Source organism: Eptatretus burgeri, chromosome 8 (assembly GCF_056783735.1).
Source record: "Eptatretus burgeri isolate ZD-2024b chromosome 8, Ebu_testis_v1, whole genome shotgun sequence".
Lineage (NCBI taxonomy): Eukaryota > Metazoa > Chordata > Myxini > Myxiniformes > Myxinidae > Eptatretus > Eptatretus burgeri.
In genome coordinates this window covers 75,752,418-75,764,012 of record NC_140968.1, presented here as the reverse complement: position 1 = coordinate 75,764,012, position 11,595 = coordinate 75,752,418, and the positions used below count along the sequence as shown (strand labels likewise).

Below are 11,595 nucleotides of genomic sequence, written 5' to 3'. Positions count from 1 at the left end.
CCCATCCTCGACCCCCGGCCCCGCCTGTTCTCTCCCATCCTCGACCCCGGCCCCGCCTCCTCTCTCCCATCCTCGACCCCCGGCCCCGCCTCCTCTCTCCCATCCTCGACCCCCGGCCCCGCCTCCTCTCTTCCATCCTCGACCCCCGGCCCCGCCTCCTCTCTTCCATCCTCGACCCCCCGGGCCCGCCTGTTCTCTCCCATCCTCGACCCCCGGCCCGCCTCCTCTCTCCCATCCTCGACCCCCGGCCCCGCCTCCTCTCTTCCATCCTCGACCCCCGGCCCCGCCTCCTCTCTTCCATCCTCGACCTCCCCGGCCCCGCCTCCTCTCTTCCATCCTCGACCCCCCGGCCCCGCCTCCTCTCTTCCATCCTCGACCCCCGGCCCCGCCTCCTCTCTTCCATCCTCGACCTCCCCGGCCCCGCCTCCTCTCTCCCATCCTCGACCCCCCGGCCCCGCCTCCTCTCTTCCATCCTCGACCCCCGGCCCCGCCTCCTCTCTTCCATCCTCGACCCCCCGGCCACCCCTCCTCTCTTCCATCCTCGTCCCCCGGCCCCGCCTGTTCTCTCCCATCCTCGACTCCCCGGCCCCGCCTGCTCTCTCTCCCATCCTCGATCCCCCGGCCCCGCCTGCTCTCTCCCATCCTCGACCCCCCGGCCCCGCCTCCTCTCTTCCATCTTCGACCCCTCCGGCCCCGCCTCCTCTCTTCCATCTTCGACCCCCGGGCCCGCCTGTTCTCTCCCATCCTCGACTCCCCGGCCCCGCCTGCTCTCTCTCCCATCCTCGATCCCCCGGCCCCGCCTGCTCTCTCCCATCCTCGACCCTCCGGCCCCGCCTCCTCTCTTCCATCTTCGACCCCCCGGCCCCGCCTGCTCTCTCCCATCCTCGACCCCCGGGCCCGCCTGTTCTCTCCCATCCTCGACTCCCCGGCCCCGCCTGCTCTCTCCCATCCTCGACCCCCCGGCCCCGCCTGCTCTCTCCCATCCTCGACCCCCCGGCCCCGCCTGCTCTCTCCCATCCTCGACCCCCGGGCCCGCCTGTTCTCTCCCATCCTCGACTCCCCGGCCCCGCCTGCTCTCTCCCATCCTCGACCCCCCGGCCCCGCCTGCTCTCTCTCCCATCCTCGATCCCCTGGCCCCGCCTGCTCTCTCCCATCCTCGACCCCCGGCCCCGCCTCCTCTCTTCCCATCCTCGACCCCCGGCCCGCCTGTTCTCTCCCATCCTCGACCCCCCGGCCCCGCCTGCTCTCTCCCATCCTCCACCCCCGGGCCCGCCTGTTCTCTCCCATCCTCGACCCCCCGGCCCCGCCTGCTCTCTCCCATCCTCGACCCCCCGGCCCCGCCTCCTCTCTCCCATCCTCGACCCCCGGCCCCGCCTCCTCTCTTCCATCCTCGACCCCCGGCCCCACCTGTTCTCTCTTCCATCCTCGACCCCCCGGCCCCGCCTCCTCTCTCCCATCCTCGACCTCCCCGGCCCCGCCTCCTCTCTTCCATCCTCGACCCCCGGCCCCGCCTCCTCTCTCCCATCCTCGACCCCCGGCCCCACCTCCTCTCTTCCATCCTCGACCCCCCGGCCCCGCCTCCTCTCTTCCATCCTCGACCCCCCGGCCCCGCCTCCTCTGTCCCATCCTCGACCCCCGGCCCCGCCTGCTCTCTCCCATCCTCGACCCCCGGGCCCGCCTGTTCTCTCCCATCCTCGACTCCCCGGCCCCACCTCCTCTCTTCCATCCTCGACCCCCGGCCCCGCCTCCTCTCTCCCATCCTCGACCCCCGGCCCCGCCTGCTCTCTCCCATCCTCGACCCCCCGGCCCCGCCTGCTCTCTCCCATCCTCGACCCCCCGGCCCCGCCTGCTCTCTCCTATCCTCGACCCCCCGCCCCCGCCTGCGGGCTGTTGATCTTTCCAACTTGTAGTTCAGTTGTGACCACAAATCCCTCATTGTGTTTATTAAATAAGTCGAGTGTGTGTTTTCGAAACTTCCAACACTCCACGTGAACATGTGATCTCATCGTGGCCTCCTGAGAAGTTTCTCTTTATTCCCAATCGTAATGTTATTGGGTTTCGGAATGAGATCCCAACACGAACGTCGGTTTTAACGGTCTTGGTTCCATAACGTCGACTCCCGTCGCAGGAGCACCTTCCGCCTTGATCTATAATCCAAGTTCACCGAGAGGGGACTACTTGGAGGAGCGGAGGTTGAAAAGTTTCGCAACGGCGGGGCGGTGAAGAGGAAGAGGAAGCGGGACTCGTGGAGCGCGCGAGCGCCTCTCGTGGCCCCGCAACGCGCGCGCGCTCGTGACGCGCATGGAGGTGTGTCGCTCCGCTGAGGTACCAAATGGCCTCCACCTCAGGTTTGGGTTCCATGTTCTCACGACTATCCGAAACGAAAGCTTAAAGTTTGCAAACAGCGAAAATCGTGTGTAATAAAGGTCGATTCGGAGTGCAGAGCGGCAGGAAGAGGAACGACCTGGTTTAGTGGTGGGTCGGGAGGGATTGGTGTCGGATAGGATACGATAGGAGGAGGGGAGGAGGATGAGGGAAGGGGAGGGGCGGGTGGACAAGAGGGGGAGAGAGAGAGAGGTGCGGATGTTGGGTTCTCTAAGCGACGCGAACAAGTCTGGGCAGAGAAGGGAGCCGAAAGGGAGGGATAGTTCGAGCATCCTGAGGTAAAACGGCGGGTATAAGGGGGGAAGCCGCCTGTCGCCCTCTCCATGACCCTCTCGAAAACTTTTCGAAGATGTCTCGGCGCAAGCAGGCGAATCCCTACAAAGTTAAACGTGAGTTTACAGAGAGTTTGCGAGCGATGGAAAAGTGAACACAGCGGGAAGGGTGATTAGTGGGGGATTAGAGGAGGTTGTTATTGGAAGTTGTCGGCGGGGAGGCGGCCGGTGGCGGCGTGTGTGGACGAACATGGAGGGAAGAGGGAGTAGGAGAGTGAAGATTTGCCGAAGGACATTGCGACATACAGAGAGGGTGAAATGGGAGGGGTGCTCGGGGTTATGAGGGGATGTCAGCACTAACTTCTTCGGGATGGGAGGGGGGTGTGTAACGCATACACACTCACATATACAATCACACGCACACTCACGCTCACACACACTCACGCATACACTCACACGTACACTCACGCACACTCACACACTCACGCTCACACACTCACACACACTCACACACACGCACGCACACACACACGCACTCACACACACTCACACACTCATCATATTACCTAGAGCTGCAACAGAGAGGCAGTTGTGATAAGGGGGGGGGGGGTTGAGGTTGGAGAGGAGGGGGCGAATGGGGGTGTGTAATGTCTTGTGGGAAGGTGGAGAAAAGGAAGGAAGAGGCGGACGCACTGTCGCTGTGGTTCTTCAGGCGAAGGTGGAGGAAAATGGTTGGCTCGGTTGCTAGGCACCCTTGTAAAGCAGTAGTCGTACTACTGTATACAACTTTATATTGCTCAAAGCTCTCAGGCTCGATTGTGCTTGCTTGTCTAAGTTTTCCGTCTTGTTGGCTCTTTATGTTGCTTAGCTACTTCCTCGCTAGCTAAGTTATTCCCTGGCCGACTGCATTGCTACCCAACTGGCTGGACGAGTCACTGCCACTCTGCCACGATAGTTAGGTTTACTACGAGTTGCTAAAGTTGTTCCCAAGGTTCGCTGGTTGAGTCACTTCACTGTCAGGATAGGTTGCTCATACCAGGATAAACTGTTTCTACCTGGTCAAGCGCAAGTTGAGTTACTGCTCCTGAACTTTCTTAACTTTGCCGGTGAAGTGTCTCCTGGCTGACTTATTTTTCTACTTTCATAACTGCCTTGAATTATGCTTCAAGTCTGTCGATGTGAGAGTGCTGCTTGCTTATTTATTTATTTATTTATTTATTTGTTTGTTTGTTTATTTATTAATTATCTATTTATTTTCTCTCTTTTTGACACAGAGATGATGCATTTTTGTCGAATAACCCCGACAACTTGAAAAGAGAGTGGGAGGGAGTTTAAATGGGAACTTAAGGGAAGAGAGTGGAAACTGGATGGCAATGATGGATTGGCAGACAAGTTGCCTTCATGGAGCCCTGCAAGGCAAGGGAGGGAGAGCAGATGTTGGACAGACTGGATTTGCGGCTGTTAGTTTGGGAGCTTGTGGAATTTGGCCTGCAGAATCCGAGGCTGGAGATGGGGACCGGTGATGGATCCAGTTTTTGAAATGCGAGTCCAGTCCAGGAATGAGAGTTGGGCTTTGGACATTGGTTAATGGCACACACGCGCGCGGGCGCTCGGTTTTTCTCTGCACGACCGTGGTTGGCTTTCGTTTGCATTTTCTCTATCCTGTTATCGGTGGAAAGTGAACTGTCACTCTGATTTGAAGTTGTGTTCAGTAACCAACATGTCTTCCATCAAAATATCTACCAAAACATAAAAGCACCTGCATTTGGTCAGTCGAAACTTTGCACTGCAAGTCCTTTTGTGAGCATGTGACTCTCTCATGGACACTGGACTGCAACATTTCCTCAGCAGGAAGTGGTGGGGGCAGAGGTTGTTTCGGGTGATAGGGATACGGCTGAGGTGAGCATGGCACGAAGACGAGCAGCATGAAGTATGGGGCCTGGCACCACGATGGCTGTTGCTGCTATTTGGGCATGTTGTCATGGCTGCAGTTGCTACGGAGACGGAGCCCCGGGCCTTGTTTCTCAAACGGATCCTTTGGCCTGTTGCCCTTAGCAATGGCGGCTTCACTTTGGATTCACGTTGCTGCAGCAGCTCACCCCACCCCTCTGGGGCTCCTTCCTCTTGCACATGCTCTCTCTCTTCTCTTCTCTGTCTCCTTCTTTCTTAATTTTTTTTTCTTTTCTCCAAGCCATTTTTCTTTCCCTTGTAACTTTCCTCATGTATTCCTTTCACAAACTTGCTACAATGTAGGCCTTACGTGGGATTAACCGATAATTATATGTACAATATCGAAGCATCGATGCTTTCGATAGTTTTGGAACATTAAAATTAATGGGTCGGCAACAACATCGGTTTTGGAAGTTTTCTGGTCGGGGGTTGAGTAGGGGCAGCAATTGATGGCTGAGATGAGGGAGAGAGAAAGGTGGGGTGGTGGGTGGGGGGCTGCTGGTACTGATGGAGGGGGGTATGCTGGAGGCTGTAAGTGATCCAATGCCCTCAATATTCCCTGTCTTTGTGAGATTACGTGGTGAGTGGGAAATCGTGTGAAGCACAGGACTTTACACAACTTCCCTGAAACTTTTCTCGCATCCTATTTGGCACTCATTTTCCTTATCTTGCGCATTTTTCTACCATTGCTGTTGATGTAACCTCTTCGCAAACCTATAAATGAACTTTCAACCTTTTATGGTAAATGGTCTTCAGTACTAGCCGGTTGCTGGTCTTTACGTCTTTCGTTGTTTGCCGATCTGAACCCTCGTGGAAACGCCTACTTGGTGTGTGTGTGTGTGTGTGTGTGTGTGTGTGTGTGTGTGTGTGTGTGTGTGTGTGTGTGTGTGTGTGTGTGTGTGTGTGTGTGTGTGTGTGTGTGTGTGTGTGTGTGTGTGTGTGTGTGTGTGATTTGTATATAAAGACGTGTTTGTTGTGAATGGTGTTAAGATGAATGAAAAACTGCTTCAAACCTAAACACTGAATAATTGATCACAGGAAATAAATATATGCCTCTGACTTCATCTCTAATTAATTATGCAGACATTGTACATGCAAATACATTTCCTATAGCTGAAGGAACAGTGTTGTCTTTGTGGTTGAGCATTGACTCACAAGGTAGAATTGACAAGCACGGTAATATGAGTTTGCTTATGAGGAACTTTGACGCACGAGGAGGTCATTCGGCCCATCAAAACCTGCGCCAACATTACCAATCTATGGCTGTTTGTCCGACCTCTGTCCTTTATTGAATGCTGAGCATCAAGCAAGGAAGCAGCACGTACCACTTTTAAAGTCTTTGGTACGATGCATCTGCCTGGGGTTCAACCTCCGACCTCCCAGACTCGGAGTGGACGCTCTAGCCATTATGCCGCCGAGGCTGGTCAATCTCAAGTTGATTTCAAATCTCAAGTTAAAATATTTATACAAAAATGAACCTTGTGAAAGATGTGCTGGATAGCTCATGGGTTAGTTCAGGGTGTGCACACGCATCGTGCACGCATTCTTTATGTGGACTTGGGTCATTCTATCCAATTATAACGCACCCTGAGCCCTTACACAGATCCCACGGTGTCTTTCACGAAGAGTAGGTGAGTTATCGCCGGCACCCTGAAATAAATTACAAGTTTCTGCCACCGCTGGTTGAATGTCGGGCCTGGTCAGCCGGTTCGTGAATGACTTGGGTCAAATATACTCGATGCAGTTGCGTTAGACTTCGTTGTGGTCGTTGAAATAGAGTGTTGGACAATCCAGCCGATGGCGTTGCATGTAGCATGAGGGTTGATTTTGCTGAAAGGGCCTGTTTTTGACATAATTTGCACTGTGTGTGATTGTAAGGAGACATAAAGCCGACTGTTGTTCGCCTGTCTGAACCAGTGTTGAATGCCAGGAGGGAGCTGTGAAACCACACAAACAGGGTGAGCACCCCGTAGATGAGCTTCAATGTGGGTTGGCCACCCTGTCGGCTGAGTGCACTGGTCCTCTGAGTTCCACCTATTTACGCCATACCTCAACATCCAGTGGCACGAGATCGGCAGAGCCGAGTGGTGAGAGTCATTGGTTCGTGTAACTCCAATTTATGTTTTACACAATATAGGGTCATTCAGAAAATTGTGGCGTACACCTATGTTCACGTCCTCCCATCTACCCGCAAGGAAAATTGGTTGAATTGCATTCGCTGTGCCGTTTGGTGATTGCAGACTTCCGTTCTTCAAATTTGCATGAGCAACACAGATATGCGGTTGAATAGAAGATGGTGTCGCAAACACTCCATTAGAAGAGGGACTTGCAGCACAGGCCGTCTACCTGGATGCACTTTTCAAAGCTCAACCCACAGCTCAATCTGGGTATTTGAGCAGGTAATTGCTGTGATTCAACTGCATGCTCATGGCCATTCAAGGCAGAAGCAAACGCATCATAGCCAATCTACCCGATGCCATTCATCGTCTGCTGAGGAATGGTGAAGATTTGTCTCTGATGGTCAGGCGGGCCTCTCGGCAATGTTCTTCATCCGGGTAACAAGGATGCCTCGGGAGAGATATCGGCATTCTTTTAATTCCTTGCAGCACCATGAACGAATGACGTGAGAGAGAGGATCCCTCAACATGCCCATTGCCGTTGTTAGCGAACCTGTTCCTTTTTTGCATGTGAAGAATGGCTTTTTCAATCTTGGCCTTGGAAATCCAAACAAAACCAAAGTGGTTTTGTAAAATGCTGTTGTTTACTTTTATAAACCGAAATTCCAAGTTGTTAGGTTATCACAATAAGCAATGGTGGCATCACAAAAAATTGTTTCAATGTTGATGCCACTTATCGAATACAGTACCAGTTCTGCTCAAACTGTCCACAAACGTGTGGTGAGCTTAAATGCGAGTATATTGAGGATAACCCCCGGGTGAGGGTCACTACGAGAAGGTGCGATGTTTACGAATGCCCAGGTCGAGGCTAATCAGAAAGGATCGCCGTCTTTAGAGCAACAAACTATTGACAGACCTTGCAATTTTTCAGCACCATCGTCCGCGAGTCCTTGGCCATGTCGAAGGTCTCTGCAAGATGGGTTCCCAAAAAAACTTCAGCACTGACGATCAATACATTATACCTGAGCAATGGGTTGCATCATTTTGCTCACTTCTCAAGCTGTACAATGCAGATCCAGCTAACTTTATCACTTGACTGGTACATGGTGGCAAAATGTGGCTTGGATCCTAGAATCCTGAAATCAGATTTAAATCTGCATTGGAAGCACAAGGGATCCCCGCCACCCAAGAAATTCAATACTCATCCCTCTGCCGAAAAGATTATGGCGTAGATTGTCTGAGATGCCGAGGGAATCCTGTGGATTTATTATATGTCTCTTAGAAATGTGGCAGCAGGCCATCAGGACAATTGCTGAGGGATGTTGACCAAATGTACGTTCCTTCACGAGAATGCACCTATGCGTAAGGCCCATGTTGCACAGACCATTATTTGTGATTGGTGTCGAGCAGGTGGATCACTTATCACACTCCTCCCCTGCCCTCCCTTTACTCCACCAACACACATTTATATCGAGAGAATTGTGGTGCTTCCTTCACCCTGAACCCCCGAGACTTTTTTTTAATTTTTTTCTTTTCTTTTTTCCTTGTTGAAAAACCCTGCCGTACGCCGCACAAGTACAACCATCAATTTGCAACCCATTCCGTCCAGTGGTTCAGGAGTGTATGGAATAAATAAATAAAAATCACACAAACAGTATGATATTTAGTATGATGACTCCCCTTCTTTGACGTCTGGTTTTAATGCAGAGGATTGGGGTATTTTATTATGACTTGCCATACTTGCTCCCACTGGTAGGAGCATTATATGATACACATCTACGTAGAGAATTTGCGTCCATCCCCTGAACCCCAGGGATATGAAATTTTGTAATCGCTTGAAACCTTCTCATGCATACTCCGAGTGCAACTACCAATTTCGACTCATTCCATCCATCCATTTTTAGGAGTGCATGGAAGACAAACAAACAAGCATACACTTCTCAAATTATCATGGAGTATGATAGTACTACTCCATATCAAGGGATGGCATGGGGAATAAAATGGCTGCTCCTTCAATATAATGTGTAGTATCATTGTTTGAGTAGCAGGATAGCTTGCTCGGTACCACCCAAGTTCACAATCGAGTCGTTAACTCCAACCAGACTTGGTGGTGTCTTCATGGTTAGAGCGTCCATTCTGAGTCTGGGAAGTCAGCAGTTCAAATCTTTGCCGGGTCATTCCAAAGATTTTAATAAGGTACGTGCTGTTTCCTTGCTTGATGGTCAGAATTTAAAAGGATGGTGTACGGACAAACAACCATAGGTTGGCAATGATAGTGCATGCTTTGATGGGTCCAATTGCTTCCTCCTGCATTGAAGTTCCTTGTAAGGAAACATTATAAATTTGTTTATCCTGTTATTATTAACTTCAAAAAAGAATGTATAAAAGTGCATGGACTGGTGTAAATTGGCAGATTTTCATTTTGGTGCCATCTGTAATTTACTGAGGTGCAATTTGTGACTCTTTATTCGTCGTTAGGCTTCTTACTCACTCCTACTTCTTCCTGAATTTGCCTCCCTTTTCCTTCTCTCTTCCAATGCCATTTACCTTCTTTTTCAAGCACTCCCACACTACCATCCATCCATCCATTGGGACCATACTCTGTGCAGAGTGTTGGTACTGCCTCAGCAGTCTCCTTGGCTATTGGGCACAATCCTGAGCCGGTCGCCACTCCGACACAGGATACCAGCAAGCTGGCACTCATTTTGCCGACCTCAGGAGGATGACAGGCTGAGTCAACCCCACCTGGTATTAATTCAACAATCGAGTGGGATTTGAACTCAGGATCCTAGGATCCCAAGCCTACCATCCTAACCATCAATCCAACACCAGGCATACACCACCATGATCTCCCTTCTATCCCCTAATCCTCCGCCCCCCCCCTTTTCGCCAACATTGTTTCTCTCCTTCCCCCACCCCCATCTCCTGAGCGATGTATTTAATAAATGAGTTGGCTTTTTGCTTGCCAAATAGTTTGATAATAGTTTTATTATTATTATCACCTCCACCACAGAAGGTGGACAAAGCTTGTGTTTTCACCCCTGTTTTTCTGTCTGTTTCACTGTGAACATGATATCTCAAAAAGTTATGGACGGATTCAGACGAAACTTGGTGGACAGTTTTGGTGTGTGACATGGACGAATTGTTTGGATTTTCGTGAAGATCCGAATCTGGATCTGGAAACTAGAATTTTAAAAGGGATTCTTCACCATTGATATATAGTACGATATCTCAAAAAGTTGTGGACGAGTTGCGATAAAACTTGGATGAGTTGGGTAGATGACAAGAACAAGCCGATTAGATTTTAGTTAAGGTCCGGATGCAGATCCAGCCTATCTATCAACGGGATACAAAACGTAAACTGTTCAGCTTGGCAGGGGTGTGCGCTCTACCGAGTGCCGTTCTAGTTTATTCTTGAGTTGACTAATGAAAATGTATTTTCTCACTTATTATGCTGTTAACAACTAAATCATTAACAAAAAAAACGACATAAACTGAGACATCTGAAGGACATTACCGTAAAACAGACTAAAAAGAAAACCACAAAGCTTTTCGTTGTGCTCTCTTCAGGTGAAATTTGCACAAAGTGAATGAGGTAACGAAGAAGAATAGTCTTATCGACACCTATCAACAAAGTCAATTCCAATTGGACGTTCTACACTGATACGTCATCACCTCCCACCGGTTTAGGGGGGAGTAGCCTGTTCAGTGTTCAGCTCTTCAAATGGAGGTTGCAAAGTCTTAAGCAGGGCCACTAAGGCTGTTGTAGAATCCTCTTCATCAACATCTGTGATCATGAGATGAGTTTGTGTTCCTTTTTTTTGTCCTTTTGTTTTTTTGTTTTTTTTCCTTTTTATGAACTTTTTGTTCCTCATGGATAGGTGGTCATACCTGTAAAGTTTCACCTCAATCTGTTCAGCCATTTTAGTTATTTTTTAAGGCTTCTTTTTTCTTTTTTTTTCAATGAAAAAATATGGCTGCCGAACCACGTGACCGATGACATCATCAAATTTTTTCCTGTGGACTAATTTATCCCCAGATGACCCTCAAAATGTTCATACTGATCGGATGTAGCGTTCTACTTATAGAATTATGATGTTGTAACGAAGGCACCTATGACATCATTTTTTTTTAATCACTTATTCCCCATGTGGAGTACTTGCCAAGTGCCAAGTTTCAAAAATTTTTTTGGTACAGTTTCGGAGATACAGAGGTATCAGGTAACGTGTGTGTATAACGTGAGATACAGAGGTATACAGAGGTATCAGGTTTTTCAAACATGGCTGCAACACCACATGACCGATGATGTCATAATTATCATTAAAACATTCTACATAAGTAGTCGCTCCGATGGTGAATATTTCTTGTCAATCTGACAAGCGGTAGCAGAGAAATAAATCACGTTCTGTGCGGACAAACAGACAGACAAGCCGGTAGGCGGACATGGGTAGTCAATCAAGTCGAATTGTCGTTTTTCAGCCGTTACTAGCCAACAAAAGCATCCATAGCAACGGTTCTTTCTCACACATAACTCGGACATACCATGAACCTACCATACCAGTTTCATGTATGTCTGACTCATAGTCTCTGAGATAAAACGAACTTCGTTTTTTTGTTTTTTTTCAACCATGGTTCATTCAAAATCTATCTTCTCCGACAGTTTTCATGGAGCGGGCTGAATTTTTTTGTCAAGGAGGCTGAATGTGTTGCCCACAAACGATCATAGTTTGATTTTTGAATTTCGATATTTTAATTTTTTTAGATTTTAAAATAAAATTTCAAAGGCCTGTTTCAAAGGCAACCAAGGGGTCCATAGAAATGGTTCTCAAACGCGCACAACTAGGTCATGGTATGAACCTACCACCAGAGTT

General features: G+C 49.8%; 1 protein-coding gene across 3 annotated transcripts in view; it reads left to right on the top strand.

The window, feature by feature from the left end:
* The first annotated feature begins 2,199 nt into the window (after positions 1-2,199).
* LOC147022081 (uncharacterized) overlaps positions 2,200-11,595 on the top strand; it is a 101,736-nt gene continuing 92,340 nt past the window's right edge. Inside the window, exon 1 of one of the 3 annotated variants that reach the window (XM_085892669.1) lies at positions 2,200-2,348. In XM_085892669.1, coding sequence (XP_085748795.1) covers positions 2,333-2,348 — 16 coding nt within the window. In that variant the 5' untranslated portion in view covers positions 2,200-2,332. Of the gene's footprint in view, positions 2,349-2,541; positions 2,775-11,595 lie in introns of those variants that run through there. The other 2 variants (XM_085892670.1, XM_085892668.1) reach the window with 2 other exon arrangements.